Source organism: Callionymus lyra, chromosome 1 (assembly GCF_982586985.1).
Source record: "Callionymus lyra chromosome 1, fCalLyr1.hap1.1, whole genome shotgun sequence".
Lineage (NCBI taxonomy): Eukaryota > Metazoa > Chordata > Actinopteri > Syngnathiformes > Callionymidae > Callionymus > Callionymus lyra.
In genome coordinates this window covers 1,328,399-1,349,521 of record NC_141818.1, presented here as the reverse complement: position 1 = coordinate 1,349,521, position 21,123 = coordinate 1,328,399, and the positions used below count along the sequence as shown (strand labels likewise).

Below are 21,123 nucleotides of genomic sequence, written 5' to 3'. Positions count from 1 at the left end.
CAAATCACTGATCTGATCCAGCCTTACACCCCAGCTCGGGCTCTGAGGTCTGTGGATCAGAATCTACTGATGGTTCCACGCACACGGCTCAGGACCAGAGGAGAGAAATCTTTTCAGGCTGTTGCTCCTAAGCTTTGGAACGATCTTCTCTCTCTTTGCTCTTGATGATCTACTGACTCCTTTAAGAAACATCTTAAGACGTTTCTATTTGTTCAGGCTTTTCCTTGAATTTCTCGAACTCCTGTGTTGTTCTCAGTATTATCTTGATCTTTGAAGTATGTACTGTTTTGAGTATTGTTTTGATTGTTTAAGCGCTTTGTGACCCTGGTCTCGAAAAGCGCTATATAAATAAATATTACTTACTTACTTACTTACTTACAAATACACACAGATACACACATGCACCTACAAATACACACACACACACATGCACCTACAAATACACACAGACACACACATGCACCTACAAATACACACAGACACACACATGCACCTACAAATACACACAGATACACACATGCACCTACAAATACACACACACACACACATGCACCTACAAATACACACAGACGCACACATGCACCTACAAATACACACACACACACACACACGCACCTACACTAAAACAAAAAATGTTTATATATTTGAATATTTGTCTTTGTTCAATTTTTTATTATAAATAAAGTTTTGTTTGCGTCATGTTTGAATAAATATGTTTTTATTTGTAAATCATCAAAAAACGAACTATGGACGTCTAACAAATAAACTTTGTTCTCATCACGTTGTTCTAATCACTTTGTTCTCGTAACAGACACTATTGACTGTAAACATGTTGTTCTCCAGAGTCTCTGGTCCTCAGTGACCCAGACTTCCAGGGAGAAGATCCAAACTTCTTGTCCAGGAGCGAACGCTACGACCAGGCTGTGAGGAGAAGTGCTCAGATGGTCCTGAAGATCAGGGATTATGGCATCGCTGACCCTGATGAGATCTACTGCTACAAGAGGTACACAGCTACACAACTCAACACAACTCACACCTGTGTGTGTGTCACCAGTTGTTATCGGTTTCATGTCATCACTTTCATCCTTGACTCCAGTGTATGATCAGTGTTTGTGTGAGTGTGTATGTGTGTTAAATGTGTGTGTGGTTGTGATGTGTGACTGTATTGTATCATCAGTGTGTGTGTTTGTTTTTGTGATGTGTGACTCTATTGTATCATCAGTGTGTGTGTTTGTTGTTGTGATGTGTGACTCTATTGTATCATCAGTGTGTGTGTTTGTTTTTGTGATGTGTGACTCTATTATATCATCAGTGTGTGTGTTGTTGTGATGTGTGACTCTATTGTATCATCAGTGTGTGTGTTTGTTTTTGTGATGTGTGACTCTATTATATCATCAGTGTGTGTGTTTGTTTTTGTGATGTGTGACTCTATTGTATCATCAGTGTGTGTGTTTGTTTTTGTGATGTGTGACTCTATTATATCATCAGTGTGTGTGTGTTGTTGTGATGTGTGACTCTATTGTATCATCAGTGTGTGTGTTTGTTTTTGTGATGTGTGACTCTATTGTATCATCAGTGTGTGTGTTTGTTTTTGTGATGTGTGACTCTATTGTATCATCAGTGTGTGTGTTTGTTTTTGTGATGTGTGACTCTATTGTATCATCAGTGTGTGTGTTTGTTTTTGTGATGTGTGACTCTATTGTATCATCAGTGTGTGTTTGTATAAAACTCTCTTAAGCTCCGCCCACTGAAAACACTTTGTTTTTCTGGAGATGAAATCTTGTTGACCATAACCACACCCACTCTGCTGTGATTGGTCAAGCGTGGAGGTTTGTCAACGCGCATTATTAATGGTCTCCACCTCCTAGGGACTCGTTGTATAAACAAAGCGTAATCACAGCTGGAGGAGTGAAGCCATTATTACGTCATCATGGACTCTCGTAACCTCTCGTTCGTCCAGATTTCAGAGCAACTTTATAAAGTAATAAAACATGATGAGAAGTTACTTGAAGAACTTTCACTACATGACACCAGATGATATCATTAAATAACTTTAACCACTGGTTACACATCAACTGATGCTCGTCAATAAAACATAATTACAATAGTGTCCCTTTTCTGCTGACCTTTGACCTGCTTGTTTATGAGCAACTAGATTTTATATTTGCAGGAATGTTTAAGTGAAGTGCTTTGTATCCGACATTTTAAATCGACAAACTGTTCGACGTCATGAAAACAAATAGACTTCAGTTTAGTTCTGGTCACTGGATCCTCCTCGTGGTCTTCGGTGCTCGGAGACAAACTGTCAAAACTTCTTATTCGTCACAAGGTTTGACTGATCAATGGAAAGTCGATCATTATTGATCATCAAGAGAACAATAATCACTGGTTACATCATCTGGTCCACGAGTCTGAACAACAATCTCAGGTCGACTTCAGTCGGAGCGAAGTTCAAGACCAGAACCAACCGTGTCACGGGTCACACAAGGTTGTGTAATGAGTCAACTATACAGATATAAACTTTCACACAACTGTCGACTCTTGTACAGACTCACACCCTAGTTAACACAGTTAACATCACCAAATCAATAATAAATCCTTGTACACGCACACATAACACTTTATAAATGACGCTAACAACTTAGCTCGTTAGCATACGGTGAAGACGGACAGGTTTATACTTGTTTATAACACTTTATAAATGATGCTAACAACTTAGCTCGTTAGCATACGGTGAAGACGGACAGGTTTATACTTGTTTATAACACTTTATAAATGACGCTAACAACTTAGCTCGTTAGCATACGGTGAAGACGGACAGGTTTATACTTGTTTATAACACTTTATAAATGATGCTAACAACTTAGCTCGTTAGCATACGGTGAAGACGGACAGGTTTATACTTGTTTATAACACTTAATAAATGACGCTAACAACTTAGCTTGTTAGCATACGGTGAAGACGGACAGGTTTATACTTGTTTATAACACTTTATAAATTATGCTAACAACTTAGCTCGTTAGCATACGGTGAAGACGGACAGGTTTATACTTGTTTATAACACTTTATAAATTATGCTAACAACTTAGCTCGTTAGCATGCGGTGAAGACGGACAGGTTTATACTTGTTTATAACACTTTATAAATGATGCTAACAACTTAGCTAGTTAGCATACGGTGAAGACGGACAGGTTTGTTTGGAAGTTGAAAAGTTCTTACAATATGTTGCTTTAACAAAAGAGGTTGAAAGAGACGAGTGACTGGATCACTAGTGTTTGACTAGATCATAAGTTAGTATTACTTCACTGGATCACTAGTGTTTGACTAGATCATAAGTTAGTATTACTTCACTGGATCACTAGTGTTTGACTAGATCATAAGTTAGTATTACTTCACTGGATCACTAGTGTTTGACTAGATCATAAGTTAGTATTACTTCACTGGATCACTAGTGTTTGACTAGATCATAAGTTAGTATTACTTCACTGGATCACTAGTGTATGACTAGATCATAAGTTAGTATTACTTCACTGGATCACTAGTGTATGACTAGATCATAAGTTAGTATTACTTCACTGGATCACTAGTGTATGACTAGATCATAAGTTAGTATTACTTCACTGGATCACTAGTGTATGACTAGATCATAAGTTAGTATTACTTCACTGGATCACTAGTGTATGACTAGATCATAAGTTGGTATTACTTCACTGGATCACTAGTGTTTGACTAGATCATAAGTTAGTATTACTTCACTGGATCACTAGTGTTTGACTAGATCATAAGTTAGTATTACTTCACTGGATCACTAGTGTTTGACTAGATCATAAGTTAGTATTACTTCACTGGATCACTAGTGTATGACTAGATGATAAGTTGGTATTACTTCACTGGATCACTAGTGTTTGACTAGATCATAAGTTAGTATTACTTCACTGGATCACTAGTGTTTGACTAGATCATAAGTTAGTATTACTTCACTGGATCACTAGTGTTTGACTAGATCATAAGTTAGTATTACTTCACTGGATCACTAGTGTTTGACTAGATCATAAGTTAGTATTACTTCACTGGATCACTAGTGTTTGACTAGATCATAAGTTAGTATTACTTCACTGGATCACTAGTGTTTGACTAGATCATAAGTTAGTATTACTTCACTGGATCACTAGTGTATGACTAGATCAGAAGTTAGTATTACTTCACTGGATCACTAGTGTTTGACTAGATCATAAGTTAGTATTACTTCACTGGATCACTAGTGTTTGACTAGATCATAAGTTAGTATTACTTCACTGGATCACTAGTGTTTGACTAGATCATAAGTTAGTATTACTTCACTGGATCACTAGTGTTTGACTAGATCATAAGTTAGTATTACTTCACTGGATCACTAGTGTTTGACTAGATCATAAGTTAGTATTACTTCACTGGATCACTAGTGTTTGACTAGATCATAAGTTAGTATTACTTCACTGGATCACTAGTGTTTGACTAGATCATAAGTTAGTATTACTTCACTGGATCACTAGTGTTTGACTAGATCAAAAGTTAGTATTACTTCACTGGATCACTAGTGTTTGACTAGATCATAAGTTAGTATTACTTCACTGGATCACTAGTGTTTGACTAGATCATAAGTTAGTATTACTTCACTGGATCACTAGTGTTTGACTAGATCATAAGTTAGTATTACTTCACTGGATCACTAGTGTTTGACTAGATCATAAGTTAGTATTACTTCACTGGATCACTAGTGTTTGACTAGATCATAAGTTAGTATTACTTCACTGGATCACTAGTGTTTGACTAGATCATAAGTTAGTATTACTTCACTGGATCACTAGTGTTTGACTAGATCAAAAGTTAGTATTACTTCACTGGATCACTAGTGTTTGACTAGATCATAAGTTAGTATTACTTCACTGGATCACTAGTGTTTGACTAGATCATAAGTTAGTATTACTTCACTGGATCACTAGTGTTTGACTAGATCATAAGTTAGTATTACTTCACTGGATCACTAGTGTTTGACTAGATCATAAGTTAGTATTACTTCACTGGATCACTAGTGTTTGACTAGATCATAAGTTAGTATTACTTCCTGAGACGCGTCGTCATAGCAACCGAGCCTAACACAGTTCACAGACGGACGGAGACGTAAACAACAACGAGACATAGAAGTACAAATGGACAACTTTACAGAACGTGACACTGATTGATCAAAGTGTGTATTTTAGAAATGATTGATTTATTCAATAAATAAATATAATTAAATTATAAGTCGTACATGTTTTCGATATTCATATCGCATGTGCCAATATCGCGATATCGATATTTTTTCCGATATATCCTTCAGCCTTGTATTGACTGAGAATCTCTGATGATCTTCTGGACGAGACTCTGAGAGTCATGTGACCAAAGTTTTACTATGAAGTACCGAGAGACTCTTGACCAGAAGATCATCTTGTTTTATGAGTAATATTTGTACATCATAAGCTCATGTGTTATTTAACAAGGATTGAGTAGACCTGCAGTTACACTTCTCTGACACGCGGGGTCGCTGTGATGTCCTGCTGGTGATTTTAAAATCTCTTCATTTCCAAAGTTAACCCGAGAATCAACTTTATTCTCCACATCATAGAACATCAAGGGTAGTTAAGACTTGCTCTTCACGTGACTAATGAAACTAGAACTAACCAGGTCACCGCGGGTTAAACATGATCTTCTTTCTTCTCTAGCGTTGCTCGAGGAAACTCCCATGAGCCCTTGGGTCTGCACTTTGTAATGTTCCTCCCGACCCTGCAGAACCTGTGCGACCCTCAGCAGGCGCAGACGTGGATCCCTCTGGCGAGAACCTGCCAGGTCCTGGGCACGTACGCCCAGACCGAGCTGGGTCACGGTCAGTCCTGGTCCCGGGTCGTCACGTGAAACTAGAGGTCGCGAGGTCAGGAGAGCGTTGGACCAGAACATCCTGTTGTATGTGTTTGACAGTATCGACGTCCACGAGTACAAGTATTGCAAGTACATCGTGTGTAATACAAGTACATCGTTTTACAAGTACATCGTGTGTAATACAAGTACATCGTTTTACAAGTACATCGTGTGTAATACAAGTACATCGTATTACTTATACATCGTGTGTAATACAAGAACATCGTATTACTTATACATGGTGTGTAATACAAGAACATCGTATTACTTATACATATTAGATTGCATACTTTGTGTGTAATACAAGTACATCATATTACTTGTACATCGTGTGTAATACAAGTACATCGTATTACTTATAGATATTGTGTAATACAAGTACATCGTGTAACTTATACATTGTGTGTAATACAAGTACATCGTATTACTTATAGATCATATGTAATACAAGTACATCATATTACTTATACATATTAGATTGTATACATCGTGTAACTTGTACATTGTTTGTAATACAAGCACATCGTAATACTTATACTTCGTATGTAATACAATTACATCGTATTACTTATGCATCGTATATAATACAAGCACATCGTATTACTTATACATCGTTTGTAATACAAGCACATCGTAATACTTATACTTCGTATTTAATACAATTACATCGTATTACTTATGCATCGTATATAATACAAGCACATCGTATTACTTATACATCGTTTGTAATACAAGCACATCGTAATACTTATACTTCGTATGTAATACAATTACATCGTATTACTTATGCATCGTATATAATACAAGCACATCGTATTACTTATACATCGTATATAATACAAGCACATCGTAATACTTATACATCGTTTGTAATACAAGTACATCGTAATACTTATACTTCGTTTGTAATACAAGTACATTGTATTACTTATACTTTGTGTGTAATACAAGTACATCGGCGTCAACAGAATATTCTAGGCTTGAATTTGACATATTGAATGATTTTGTTTTACACATAGTTTGAAGTTCTAATTCAAATCATTCATAAAAACATTTTCTAAATTCAATATTTTTTCATTCGTAGTATTTTTAAATCCAGTATATAAATGCCTCACCAGACCGAACCAACAGAGCACAGATACTCCTGCTCTTGTTTTGCTCCGTTTGTTGTTGAATATAAAAGACTACGAATAAAAAAAAAGAAGTAACTTTCAATATACAAATTATGAATTTGATAATTAAAAAAACATGTAATGCTTAAAAAAATGCATAAAAAAGCGAATGAAATATTGAATCTGAATTGCGACGACACTGATCTCCTGATGACATCTTGAACTGGAGCTCCAGCGTCTGACGATCCAGTCACGACTGACGTCCTCACAGGTTCAGAGTCTTCTTCCCTTCCTGCACCGTCAGTGTGACCCTGAGCAGGTCTGGTCCAGGGTCACCTCAACATGGAGGATCTTAATGAAGTCTTCATGACGTCCTGCCTCTTGATCAGAAGATCCTTCAATCATCTCTTGATGCTTCACTGGCTCTTGTGATTACTTTTGATTATTGATTATAAATCATCAATTCATCAGTCACTTTATATAGATATATATAGATATATATAGATATATATATCTATATATATCTATATATAGTTACAATCTCTGGTCACTGCAGTAGAAAGTCATCAGTGTTTCAAGCATCAGGAGAACGTGTCCATCAGACGAGAACATGAGCTTCATTCCTGCTCTGAACCAGAACCATCAGTTTAAACTTATTTTTTTATGTATTGAAAGGTTGAAATCACTTTAATGATTCAATATTTGTAATATTTAAATTATTCAATATTTGTAATATTTAAATTATTCAATATTTGTAATATTTTAATTTAAATTATTCAATATTTGTAATATTTTAATTTTAATTATTCAATATTTGTCATATTTTAATTTTAATTATTCAATATTCTTAATTCGTAGCATTTTTAATTCAATATAAAAACACCAGACAGAACCAAACGAGCACAGAGTCCCTGGATCGTAAAGGATCATGTGACGTCATCACTTTACTTTCATGACAAAGTATGTACTTTAACTGTGGAGTTGAAACATGTTCAACAGACGTGACCAAGATATTAAACACTGATACTGTTGACGTCAGAATGTACTGGTCGATCGTAACATGTACTTGAACATGTTTCAACTCCACAGTTAAAGTACATACTTTGTCATGAAAGTAAAGTGATGACGTCACATGATCCTTTACGATCCAGGGACTCTGTGCTCGTTTGGTTCTGTCTGGTGTTTTTATATTGAATTTAAAATGCTACGAATTAAGAAAATTGAAAAATTGAAATTAAAATACTACAAATATTGAATAATTAAAATACTACAAATATTGAATAATTAAAATATTACAAATATTGAATAATTAAAATACTACAAATATTGAATAATGGAAATGAATTCAACCTTTCAATATTTGATCAAAAATTGAAATGAATGACACTAGAGTCACTTGACAAGTCATGTGACTTTAGTGTCATTCATTTCAATAGTAAATATTGAACAAAGTTCAATAGTAAAAAGAACTAGTTTTATTGACCACGGCTGTCAATCATCGACACGAGTCTGACAGTTGACGACAGTTTGACCTGATGTTGAAACGTTGCTCAAATATTCCTCAGAACCAACACAAGAAGAAACATGTTTTAAAACAACTTTAGCAGTACTTTAGTGTTTTCTTGGTCAGTACTGTAGGAAAGTTATTTATGTAGCAAATATTCTGTTTAAGGCCTTTAAATGAGATCAAGAAGTTCTTAGTATATTAATGGATTTTTACTTCATAGTGTAGTAACAAGTATATATGTGTAGTATTGTCCAGTACTTGACTTTGGTGTTGTGATAGTGTAGTAACAAGTATATATGTGTAGTATTGTCCAGTACTTGACTTTGGTGTTGTGATAGTGTAGTAACAAGTATGTATCTGTAGTATTGTCCAGTACTTGACTCTGGTGTTGTGATAGTGTAGTAACAAGTATATATGTGCAGTATTGTCCAGTACTTGACTTTGGTGTTGTGATAGTGTAGTAACAAGTATGTATGTGTAGTATTGTCCAGTACTTGACTCTGGTGTTGTGATAGTGTAGTAACAAGTATGTATATGTAGTATTGTCCAGTACTTGACTCTGGTGTTGTGATAGTGTAGTAACAAGTATATATGTGTAGTATTGTCCAGTACTTGACTCTGGTGTTGTGATAGTGTAGTAAAAAGTATATATGTGTACTATTGTCCAGTACTTGACTCTTGTGTTGTGATAGTCTAGTAACAAGTATGTATATGTAGTATTGTCCAGTACTTGACTCTGGTGTTGTGATAGTGTAGTAACAAGTATATATGTGTAGTATTGTCCAGTACTTGACTCGGGTGTTGTGATAGTGTAGTAACAAGTATATATGTGTAGTATTGTCCAGTACTTGACTCTGGTGTTGTGATAGTGTAGTTACAAGTATATATGTGTAGTATTGTCCAGTACTTGACTCTGGTGTTGTGATAGTGTAGTAACAGGTATATATGTGTAGTATTGTCCAGTACTTGACTCTGGTGTTGTGATAGTGTAATAACAACTATATATGTGTAGTATTGTCCAGTACTTGACTCTGGTGTTGTGATAGTGTAGTAACAAGTATATATGTGTAGTATTGTCCAGTACTTGACTCTGGTGTTGTGATAGTGTAGTAACAAGTATATATGTGTAGTATTGTCCAGTACTTGACTCTGGTGTTGTGATAGTGTAGTAACAAGTATATATGTGTAGTATTGTCCAGTACTTGACTCTGGTGTTGTGATAGTGTAATAACAAGTATATATGTGTAGTATTGTCCAGTACTTGACTCTTGTGTTGTGATAGTGTAGTAACAAGTATATATGTGTAGTATTGTCCAGTACTTGACTCTGGTGTTGTGATAGTGTAGTAACAAGTATATATGTGTAGTATTGTCCAGTACTTGACTCAGGTGTTGTGATAGTGTAGTAACAAGTATGTATGTGTAGTATTGTCCAGTACTTGACTCTGGTGTTGTGATGGTGTAATAACAAGTATATATGTGTAGTATTGTCCAGTACTTGACTCTGGTGTTGTGATAGTGTAGTAACAAGTATATATGTGTAGTATTGTCCAGTACTTGACTCTGGTGTTGTGATAGTGTAGTAACAAGTATATATGTGTAGTATTGTCCAGTACTTGACTCTGGTGTTGTGATAGTGTAGTAACAAGTATATATGTGTAGTATTGTCCAGTACTTGACTCTGGTGTTGTGATAGTGTAATAACAAGTATATATGTGTAGTATTGTCCAGTACTTGACTCTTGTGTTGTGATAGTGTAGTAACAAGTATATATGTGTAGTATTGTCCAGTACTTGACTCTGGTGTTGTGATAGTGTAGTAACAAGTATATATGTGTAGTATTGTCCAGTACTTGACTCAGGTGTTGTGATAGTGTAGTAACAAGTATGTATGTGTAGTATTGTCCAGTACTTGACTCTGGTGTTGTGATGGTGTCGTAACAAGTATATATGTGTAGTATTGTCCAGTACTTGACTCAGGTGTTGTGATAGTGTAGTAACAAGTATATATGTGTAGTATTGTCCAGTACTTGACTCTGGTGTTGTGATGGTGTCGTAACAAGTATATATGTGTAGTATTGTCCAGTACTTGACTCAGGTGTTGTGATAGTGTAGTAACAAGTATATATGTGTAGTATTGTCCAGTACTTGACTCTGGTGTTGTGATGGTGTCGTAACAAGTATATATGTGTAGTATTGTCCAGTACTTGACTCAGGTGTTGTGATAGTGTAGTAACAAGTATATATGTGTAGTATTGTCCAGTACTTGACTCTGGTGTTGTGATAGTGTAGTAACAAGTATATATGTGTAGTATTGTCCAGTACCTGACTCTGGTGTTGTGATAGTGTAGTAACAAGTATATATGTGTAGTATTGTCCAGTACTTGACTCTGGTGTTGTGATAGTGTAGTAACAAGTATATATGTGTAGTATTGTCCAGTACTTGACTCTGGTGTTGTAGTATTTACAGACCACATGACTCTTGAAGTCATAACTACTTTCATTTGTTTTCAAACCAAAATATGTCCAAACATCAGCTTTAAAAGCTGCTGGACTCACTGTATCCTCTCGTCCTCAGTCATCATTCTTCCTTTAGCTGTGGAGGACGTAACGACTGCTGCCATCTAGAGGCAGGAAGTTTAATTGCAACATGAACAAGATTACGTTCATGTTAATTGTAATCAGTTCTGTTGAATATTGATGTATGTTGTGACGAAAAGAATCACAGTATTTTAAAGTATAAATACTTTCTCCACACGTGACCATGATGACAAAACTATAAACACGTGTTTGCATGAAATTCTTACGTTTTTCTTTCTCTCTTGTCTTCACTGATCAATCACTCTCCCTTCTGTCCATCACTCTCTCTCTCTCTCTCTTCTGTCCATCTCTCCCTTCTGTCCATCACTCTCTCTCTTCTGTCCATCTCTCCCTTCTGTCCATCACTCTCTCTCTCTCTCTCCCTTCTGTCCATCTCTCCCTTCTGTCCATCACTCTCTTCTGTCCATCACTCACTCTCTCTTCTGTCCATCACTCTCTCTCTCTCTTCTGTCCATTTCTCTCTTCTGTCCATCACTCTCTTCTGTCCATCACTCTCTCTCTCTTCTGTCCATCACTCACTCTCTCTTCTGTCCACCACTCTCTTCTGTCCATCACTCACTCTCTCTTCTGTCCATCACTCTCTTCTGTCCATCTCTCTCTCTCTTTCTCTCTTTCTCTCTTTCTCTCTCTCTCTTCTGTCCATCACCCTCTCTCTCTCTTCTGTCCATCACCCTCTCTCTCTCTTCTGTCAATCACTCTCTCTCTCTTCTGTCCATCACTCTCTTTCTCTTCTGTCCATCACTCTCTCTCTCTTCTGTCCACCACTCTCTTCTGTCCATCACTCTCTTCTCTTCTGTCCACCACTCTCTTCTCTTCTGTCCACCACTCTCTTCTCTTCTGTCCACCACTCTCTTCTGTCCATCACTCTCTCTCTCTTCTGTCCACCACTCTCTTCTGTCCATCACTCTCTTCTCTTCTGTCCATCACTCTCTCTCTCTTCTGTCCATCACTCTCTTCTCTTCTGTCCATCACTCTCTTCTGTCCATCACTCTCTTCTCTTCTGTCCATCACTCTCTTCTGTCCATCACTCTCTTCTCTTCTGTCCATCACTCTCTTCTCTTCTGTCCATCACTCTCTTCTCTTCTGACCATCACTCTCTTCTCTTCTGTCCATCACTCTCTTCTCTTCTGTCCATCACTCTCTTCTGTCCATCACTCTCTTCTCTTCTGTCCATCACTCTCTTCTCTTCTGTCCATCACTCTCTTCTCTTCTGACCATCACTCTCTTCTCTTCTGTCCATCACTCTCTTCTGTCCATCACTCTCTCTCTCTCTTCTGTCCATCACTCTCTTCTGTCCATCACTCTCTTCTCTTCTGTCCATCACTCTCTTCTCTTCTGTCCATCACTCTCTTCTCTTCCGTCCATCATTGTTTCATTGCTGGTCTTGCGTGGTCAGCTGTGTCCAGAGCGACAGGCCCGAGGCTCTGGACCTGCACCTGGGGATGTTCCTGCCCACTCTGCTCAACCAGGCCACGCCCGAGCAGATGGACCAGTTCTTCATGCCGGCCTGGAACTTAGAGATCATCGGAACCTATGCTCAGACTGAGATGGGCCACGGTAAACCACCTGAGGAGAAGAACCTTGAAGGACTTTCACTTTTCGAGCGTTGAAACTTTGATCAGTAGCTCGTGCTCTGTTGCTCATGTCTGCTCACATTTAATACTGAATCTAGAAAATTAATTTAGTTAATGACTGGAATATTTAACTTATGCTCGATGATGACTTGATTTTCAAAGTTAAAATCGATTTAATCTTGAATCTAAAATGATTTAATTCAATGATTCCATAAAACAACTCCTAGTTTCAGTCATGAAAGAAAGTTTCAACGTTAGAAAACGTCAAATGTTCTAAAGCTTCCGTCGACTTCCAGAGCTTTAGATCCAGGTTTGTGTGAAAAACATCTTTTGAAATCATCACAAGTAACTTAATCGAACACGAGCTTCATCGTCTGCTCCGTCAGTTAGACGTCGTCGTGTAGCTGTGACCTCTGACCTCTGTGTCGTCTCCACCACTAACATCTCGAGTGATTCTCGCGCGACCTTCGCTAAACTGTCTGTCAAACACATACGACGTTACGACGACCTCTAGTTTCCTCGTGTCCTTCAAGTGTGCGACGCTGACCTGTGTGTGTGTGTCGTGACCTTCTGGGTTGTCCTGCTGTCCAGGGACTCACCTGCGGGGCCTGGAGACGACGGCCACCTACGACCCCGCGACCCAGGAGTTCGTGCTCAACAGCCCGACCGTCAGCTCCATCAAGTGGTGGCCCGGAGGACGTGAGTGCCTTTGAGCAGCGCCTGGACTTCAACCTTCACTGCGGAGGGTTGAGGTTGATGAGAACTTGAGGGAAATTGTCCGTAGGTATGAGTGTGTGTGTGAGTGGTGGTCTGTCCAGGGTGTCCCCTGCCTCTCGCCCTATGATACTGGGATAGACTCCAGTCTCCCCGCGACCCACACAAGGGATACAGCGATAGAGAATGAATGAATGAATGAATGAATTAATGAATGAATTGAGAACATTAACTTTACATTTGGGAATAAGAATATTAAACTGTGTATAAAAAATAATACATTTGAAATTATTTTATTTTATAAATGTAATATAATGTATAATATAACAAGGTTTAAAATCTATTGAAACACATTTACAAACTATTTAAACAGATAATTTATTTCAATTTCCTGGTTGAATTCAATTATTTAAAAAACATTTCAATTGGAAGAAAAAGGTTTAAACTTGATGTAATATCTGACGTCGTACTTCCTTGTTGAAGTGAGAATGTTGTCGTTCGTCTGATGTTGTCAAACTGACGTCACACTTGTAACTTCCAGTGGGAAAAACCTCCAACTACGCCATCGTTCTGGCGCAGCTGCACACCTTAGGGAAGTGTCACGGCCTCCACGCCTTCATCGTTCCTCTGCGACACCTGGACACTCACCTGCCTCTGCCAGGTGACCCGGGTCGACTCCGCCTCCTCCCTCTCTTTAACCGCATCCAATTCATTCTGTTGTCGTGTCGTCAGGCGTCGTCATCGGCGACATCGGACCCAAGTTCGGTTTCAGCGAAGTCGACAACGGTTACTTGAAGATGGACAACATCAGGATCCCGAGAGACAACATGCTCATGAAGTACTCAAGGGTATGTTAACGTGTTGTGTAGACAGTTACACACTTTTGTACAGTTGATCAGCAGGTTCAATGGTTCCTCGACACATTTACACATTTACAAACTATTGAAGCACATTTACAAACTATTGTAACACATTTACAAACTATTGTAACACATTTACAAACTATTGAAGCACATTTACAAACTATTGTAACACATTTACAAACTATTGTAACACATTTACAAACTATTGTAACACATTTACAAACTATTGAAACACATTTACAAACTATTGAAAGTCATTTACAAACTATTGTAACACATTTACAAACTATTGTAACACATTTACAAACTATTGTAACACATTTACAAACTATTGTAACACATTTACAAACTATTGAAACACATTTACAAACTATTGAAAGTCATTTACAAACTATTGAAACACATTTACAAACTATTGAAGCACATTTACAAACTATTGTAAGACATTTACAAACTATTGTAACACATTTACAAACTATTGTAACACATTTACAAACTATTGAAACACATTTACAAACTATTGAAAGTCATTTACAAACTATTGTAACACATTTACAAACTATTGTAACACATTTACAAACTATTGTAACACATTTACAAACTATTGTAACACATTTACAAACTATTGAAACACATTTACAAACTATTGAAACACATTTACAAACTATTGAAAGTCATTTACAAACTATTGTAACACATTTACAAACTATTGAAAGTCATTTACAAACTATTGTAACACATTTACAAACTATTGAAACACATTTACAAACTATTGAAAGTCATTTACAAACTATTGTAACACATTTACAAACTATTGAAACACATTTACAAACTATTGAAAGTCATTTACAAACTATTGTAACACATTTACAAACTATTGAAACACATTTAAAAACTATTGAAGCACATTTACAAACTATTGAAACATATTTACAAACTATTGAAATACATTTACAAACTATTGAATGTAATTTACAAATTATTGAGACACATTTACAAACTATTGAAACACATTTAAAAACTATTGTAACACATTTACAAACTATTGAAACACATTTAAAAACTATTGAAGCACATTTACAAACTATTGAAACATATTTACAAACTATTGAAATACATTTACAAACTATTGAAACACATTTAAAAACTATTGTAACACATTTACAAACTATTGAAACACATTTAAAAACTATTGAAGCACATTTACAAACTATTGAAACACATTTAAAAACTATTGAAATACATTTACAAACTATTGAAACACATTTACAAACTATTGAAACACATTTAAAAACTATTGAAATACATTTACAAACTATTGAAACACATTTAAAAACTATTGAAATACATTTACAAACTATTGAAACACATTTAAAAACTATTGAAGCACATTTACAAACTATTGAAACACATTTAAAAACTATTGAAATACATTTACAAACTATTGAAACACATTTACAAACTATTGAGACACATTTACAAACTATTGAAACACATTTAAAAACTATTGAAATACATTTACAAACTATTGAATGTAATTTACAAATTATTGAGACACATTTACAAACTATTGAAACACATTTACAAACTATTGAAAGTCATTTACAAACTATTGAAGCACATTTACAAACTATTGAAACACATTTACAAACTATTGAAACATATTTACAAACTATTGAAATACATTTACAAACTATTGAATGTAATTTACAAATTATTGAGACACATTTACAAACTATTGAAACACATTTAAAAACTATTGAAACACATTTACAAACTATTGAAACACATTTAAAAACTATTGAAGCACATTTACAAACTATTGAAACATATTTACAAACTATTGAAATACATTTACAAACTATTGAATGTAATTTACAAATTATTGAGACACATTTACAAACTAGTGAGACACATTTACAAACAATTGACTCAGGTTTACAAACTATTGACTCAGGTTTACAAACTATTGAAACACATTTACAAACTATTGAAACGCCTTTACAATCTATTGAGACGCATTTGCAAGGAATAAAAATGTAAACAACACTTATTTTAAATGACGATCTATCAACACGTTCTGATGATAATTATACTGTAATGAAGGAAAAACTAATCAAAACAAATTAACAAAATTGTAAAAAATGACAAAGTCAACAAAAAATACAAAATAGTGAAAGAAATGTTTAAAATCATTGGATGAATGTTTGGATTTCTATATTTATTTTGTAAGTTTATACATTCATTTTAGAAATTAGGAATTTAAAGTTTTAAATCATACAAGCTTTATCTGGAGAGAGTGTAATGTGCTGTTGTGTCCACCAGGTGGAGCCAGACGGCACCTACGTCAAGCCTCCCAGTGACAAGCTGACCTACGGCACCATGGTCTTCATCCGCTCCATGATCGTGGGCGAGGCGGGCCGGGCCCTCTCCAAGTCCTGCACCATCGCCATCCGCTACAGCAGCGTCCGCCACCAGTCGGAGCTGCGAGCAGGGTCAGTGGTCGCCGTGGCTCGTGTGCACAACAGTCAGAAGATGAACCCGTTTCTCCTGCAGAGACCCTGAGCCTCAGATCCTGGACTATCAGACGCAGCAGCACAAGCTCTTCCCTCTGCTGGCCACTGCCTACGCCTTCACCTTCGTGGGTCAGTACACCAGGAACTTGTACCACCGCGTCACCGGAGACATCCAGCAGGGGGACTTCAGCGAGCTGCCCGAGGTACTAGTTACTGGGTTAACAAGTAGTAACGAGTATATATGTGTAGTATTGTCCAGTACTTGACTCTGGTGTTGTGATAGTGTAGTAACAAGTATATATGTGTAGTATTGTCCAGTACTTGACTCTGGTGTTGTGATAGTGTTGTAACAAGTATATATGTGTAGTATTGTGCACTACTTGACTCTGGTGTTGTGATAGTGTAGTAACAAGTATATATGTGTAGTATTGTCCAGTACTTGACTCTGGTGTTGTGATAGTGTAGTAACAAGTATATATGTGTAGTATTGTCCAGTACTTGACTCTGGTGTTGTGATAGTGTTGTAACAAGTATATATGTGTAGTATTGTGCACTACTTGACTCTGGTGTTGTGATAGTGTAGTAACAAGTATATATGTGTAGTATTGTCCAGTACTTGACTCTGGTGTTGTGATAGTGTAGTAACAAGTATATATGTGTAGTATTGTCCAGTACTTGACTCTGGTGTTGTGATAGTGTACTAACAAGTATATATGTGTAGTATTGTCCAGTACTTGACTCTGGTGTTGTGATAGTGTAGTAACAAGTATATATGTGTAGTATTGTCAATTACTTGACTCTGGTGTTGTGATAGTGTAGTAACAAGTATATACGTATGTGTAGTATTGTCCACTACTTGACTCTGGTGTTGTGAGAGTGTAGTAACAAGTATATATGTGTAGTATTGTCCAGTACTTGACTCTGGTGTTGTGATAGTGTAGTAACAAGTATATATGTGTAGTATTGTCTAGTACTTGACTCTGGTGTTGTGATAGTGTAGTAACAAGTATATATGTGTAGTATTGTCCAGTACTTGACTCTGGTATTGTGATAGTGTAGTAACAAGTATATATGTGTAGTATTGTCCAGTACTTGACTCTGGTGTTGTGATAGTGTAGTAACAAGTATATATGTGTAGTATTGTCCAGTACTTGAATCTGGTGTTGTGATAGTGTAGTAACAAGTATATATGTGTAGTATTGTCCAGTACTTGACTCTGGTGTTGTGATAGTGTAGTAACAAGTATATATGTGTAGTATTGTCTAGTACTTGACTCTGGTGTTGTGATAGTGTAGTAACAAGTATATATGTGTAGTATTGTCCAGTACTTGAATCTGGTGTTGTGATAGTGTAGTAACAAGTATATATGTGTAGTATTGTCCAGTACTTGACTCTGGTGTTGTGATAGTGTAGTAACAAGTATATATATGTAGTATTGTCCAGTACTTGACTCTGGTGTTGTGATAGTGTAGTAACAAGTATATATGTGTAGTATTGTCCAGTACTTGAATCTGGTGTTGTGATAGTGTAGTAACAAGTATATATGTGTAGTATTGTCCAGTACTTGACTCTGGTGTTGTGATAGTGTAGTAACAAGTATATATATGTAGTATTGTCCAGTACTTGACTCTGGTGTTGTGATAGTGTAGTAACAAGTATATATGTGTAGTATTGTCCAGTACTTGACTCTGGTGTTGTGATAGTGTAGTAACAAGTATATATATGTAGTATTGTCCAGTACTTGACTCTGGTGTTGTGATAGTGTAGTAACAAGTATATATGTGTAGTATTGTCCAGTACTTGACTCTGGTGTTGTGATAGTGTAGTAACAAGTATATATGTGTAGTATTGTCCAGTACTTGACTCTGGTGTTGTGATAGTGTAGTAACAAGTATATATGTGTAGTATTGTCCAGTACTTGACTCTGGTGTTGTGATAGTGTAGTAACAAGTATATATGTGTAGTATTGTCCAGTACTTGACTCTGGTGTTGTGATAGTGTAGTAACAAGTATATATGTGTAGTATTGTCCAGTACTTGACTCTGGTGTTGTGATAGTGTACTAACAAGTATATATGTGTAGTATTGTCCAGTACTTGACTCTGGTGTTGTGATAGTGTAGTAACAAGTATATATGTGTAGTATTGTCCAGTACTTGACTCTGGTGTTGTGATAGTGTAGTAACAAGTATATATGTGTAGTATTGTCCAGTACTTGACTCTGGTGTTGTGATAGTGTAGTAACAAGTATATATGCGTAGTATTGTCCAGTACTTGACTCTTGGCTCCCTCTAGTGTCAGGATAGTGGAACTGTAGTTTATTTTCAAACTCGGTGTTACTGTTATTTTGTCTCATTGATGAGCTTTTTTTTCAATGATTTTAATATTTGACTAACTTCACAAGAGTCTAATCTTCCGAACACGACCTTCGCAGCTTCACGCTCTGACCGCCGGCCTGAAGGCCTTCACCTCGTGGACGTCCAACGCCGGGATCGAGGTCTGCAGGATGTCGTGTGGAGGTCACGGTTATTCCCTGAGCAGCGGCTTCCCCGACATCTACGTCAACTTCACGCCGACCTGCACCTACGAGGGCGAGAACACGGTCATGATGCTGCAGACGGCCAGGTATGAGCGCTCGCTTGACCCTTGACCCTTGATGAAGTAGATCAGTGTCGGAGTGGTGAAGGAATTTAACATTTTAATGTTGAAACTGAGGCTCGATATATCGAAAATTATTGATATCGCGATATTCTCACGTGTGATATACATCGAAAACATGATCATTTATAATTTAGTATAAATCAATAATGAACAAATAATAAACACTAGTGATCCAGTGAAGTAATACTAACTTATGATCTAGTCAAACACTAGTGATCCAGTGAAGTAATACTAACTTATGATCTAGTCAAACACTAGTGATCCAGTGAAGTAATACTAACTTATGATCTAGTCAAACACTAGTGATCCAGTGAAGTAATACTAACTTATGATCTAGTCAAACACTAGTGATCCAGTGAAGTAATACTAACTTATGATCTAGTCAAACACTAGTGATCCAGTGAAGTAATACTAACTTATGATCTAGTCAAACACTAGTGATCCAGTGAAGTAATACTAACTTATGATCTAGTCAAACACTAGTGATCCAGTGAAGTAATAATAACTTATGATCTAGTCAAACACTAGTGATCCAGTGAAGTAATACTAACTTATGATCTAGTCAAACACTAGTGATCCAGTGAAGTAATACTAACCTATGATCTAGTCAAACACTAGTGATCCAGTGAAGTAATACTAACTTATGATCTAGTCAAACACTAGTGATCCAGTGAAGTAATACTAACTTATGATCTAGTCAAACACTAGTGATCCAGTGAAGTAATACTAACTTATGATCTAGTCAAACACTAGTGATCCAGTGAAGTAATACTTCCATTCTATCATGAACTTCCAAACAAACCTGTCCGTCTTCACCGTATGCTAACGAGCTAAGTTGTTAGCATCATTTCTAAAGTGTTATGTGTGCGTCTTAAGCGTATGCTAACGAGCTAAGTTGTTAGCATCATTTCTAAAGTGTTATGTGTGCGTCTTAAGCGTATGCTAACGAGCTAAGTTGTTAGCATCATTTATAAAGTGTTATGTGTGCGTCTTCACCGTATGCTAACGAGCTAAGTTGTTAGCATCATTTATAAAGTGTTATGTGTGCGTGTACAATGATTTATTATTGATTTGGTGATATCACAACGCGCCGGCGGCTCCTCTCTGATGTCGCTCAGTTTCACAGGAAACAGAATCAAGTCCCGCAAGACTGAGCGTTAGAAGAGATATTTTTATACCATCATGTCGACACAGAAGCGTTGAAAAAAACGAAAGAGAAAATATCATCTTTTTCTTTCTATAAACCGCGACTTCATTTTTAGGTGAAAGAAAAAATATCGCATTAATATCGATTTCTCACTTCAAGACACTAACTTTGATATATTTTTTTATTTAAACGTTTATTTAATTATTCTAATCATTGAATTATGCTTTTTTTTTTACATCATTTATTTAATATTTTGTATTTTAAAGGTTGAATTATTTCATAATGAATATTTGAATTAAAAAATAATATTTTTTATTGATTTTCATTGAGTTTGATGTTTTAATGTCATTCAAAATAAATGTTATTAATTCAGTATTTATTTAATTCTTTTAAGTCTTTTTTAATTCGATGTATAAATGTTGTTACAGTAAGTAAGTAAGTTAGTCATTTTTATTTGTATAGTGTTTTCCAGACCAGGGTCACAAAGCGCTTCAACAG

The 21,123-nt window shown here is 36.2% G+C and overlaps 1 protein-coding gene across 2 annotated transcripts in view; it reads left to right on the top strand.

The window, feature by feature from the left end:
- Positions 1-21,123, top strand: part of acox1 (acyl-CoA oxidase 1, palmitoyl) — a 28,212-nt gene that overhangs the window by 1,099 nt on the left and 5,990 nt on the right. Inside the window, exons 2-9 of one of the 2 annotated variants that reach the window (XM_087787259.1) lie at positions 844-1,003; positions 5,742-5,902; positions 13,318-13,425; positions 13,982-14,101; positions 14,173-14,288; positions 16,629-16,798; positions 16,860-17,022; positions 19,252-19,442. In XM_087787259.1, coding sequence (XP_087643385.1) covers positions 844-1,003; positions 5,742-5,902; positions 13,318-13,425; positions 13,982-14,101; positions 14,173-14,288; positions 16,629-16,798; positions 16,860-17,022; positions 19,252-19,442 — 1,189 coding nt within the window. Of the gene's footprint in view, positions 1-843; positions 1,004-5,741; positions 5,903-12,548; positions 12,710-13,317; positions 13,426-13,981; positions 14,102-14,172; positions 14,289-16,628; positions 16,799-16,859; positions 17,023-19,251; positions 19,443-21,123 lie in introns of both variants that reach the window. The other variant, XM_087787251.1, reaches the window with a different exon arrangement.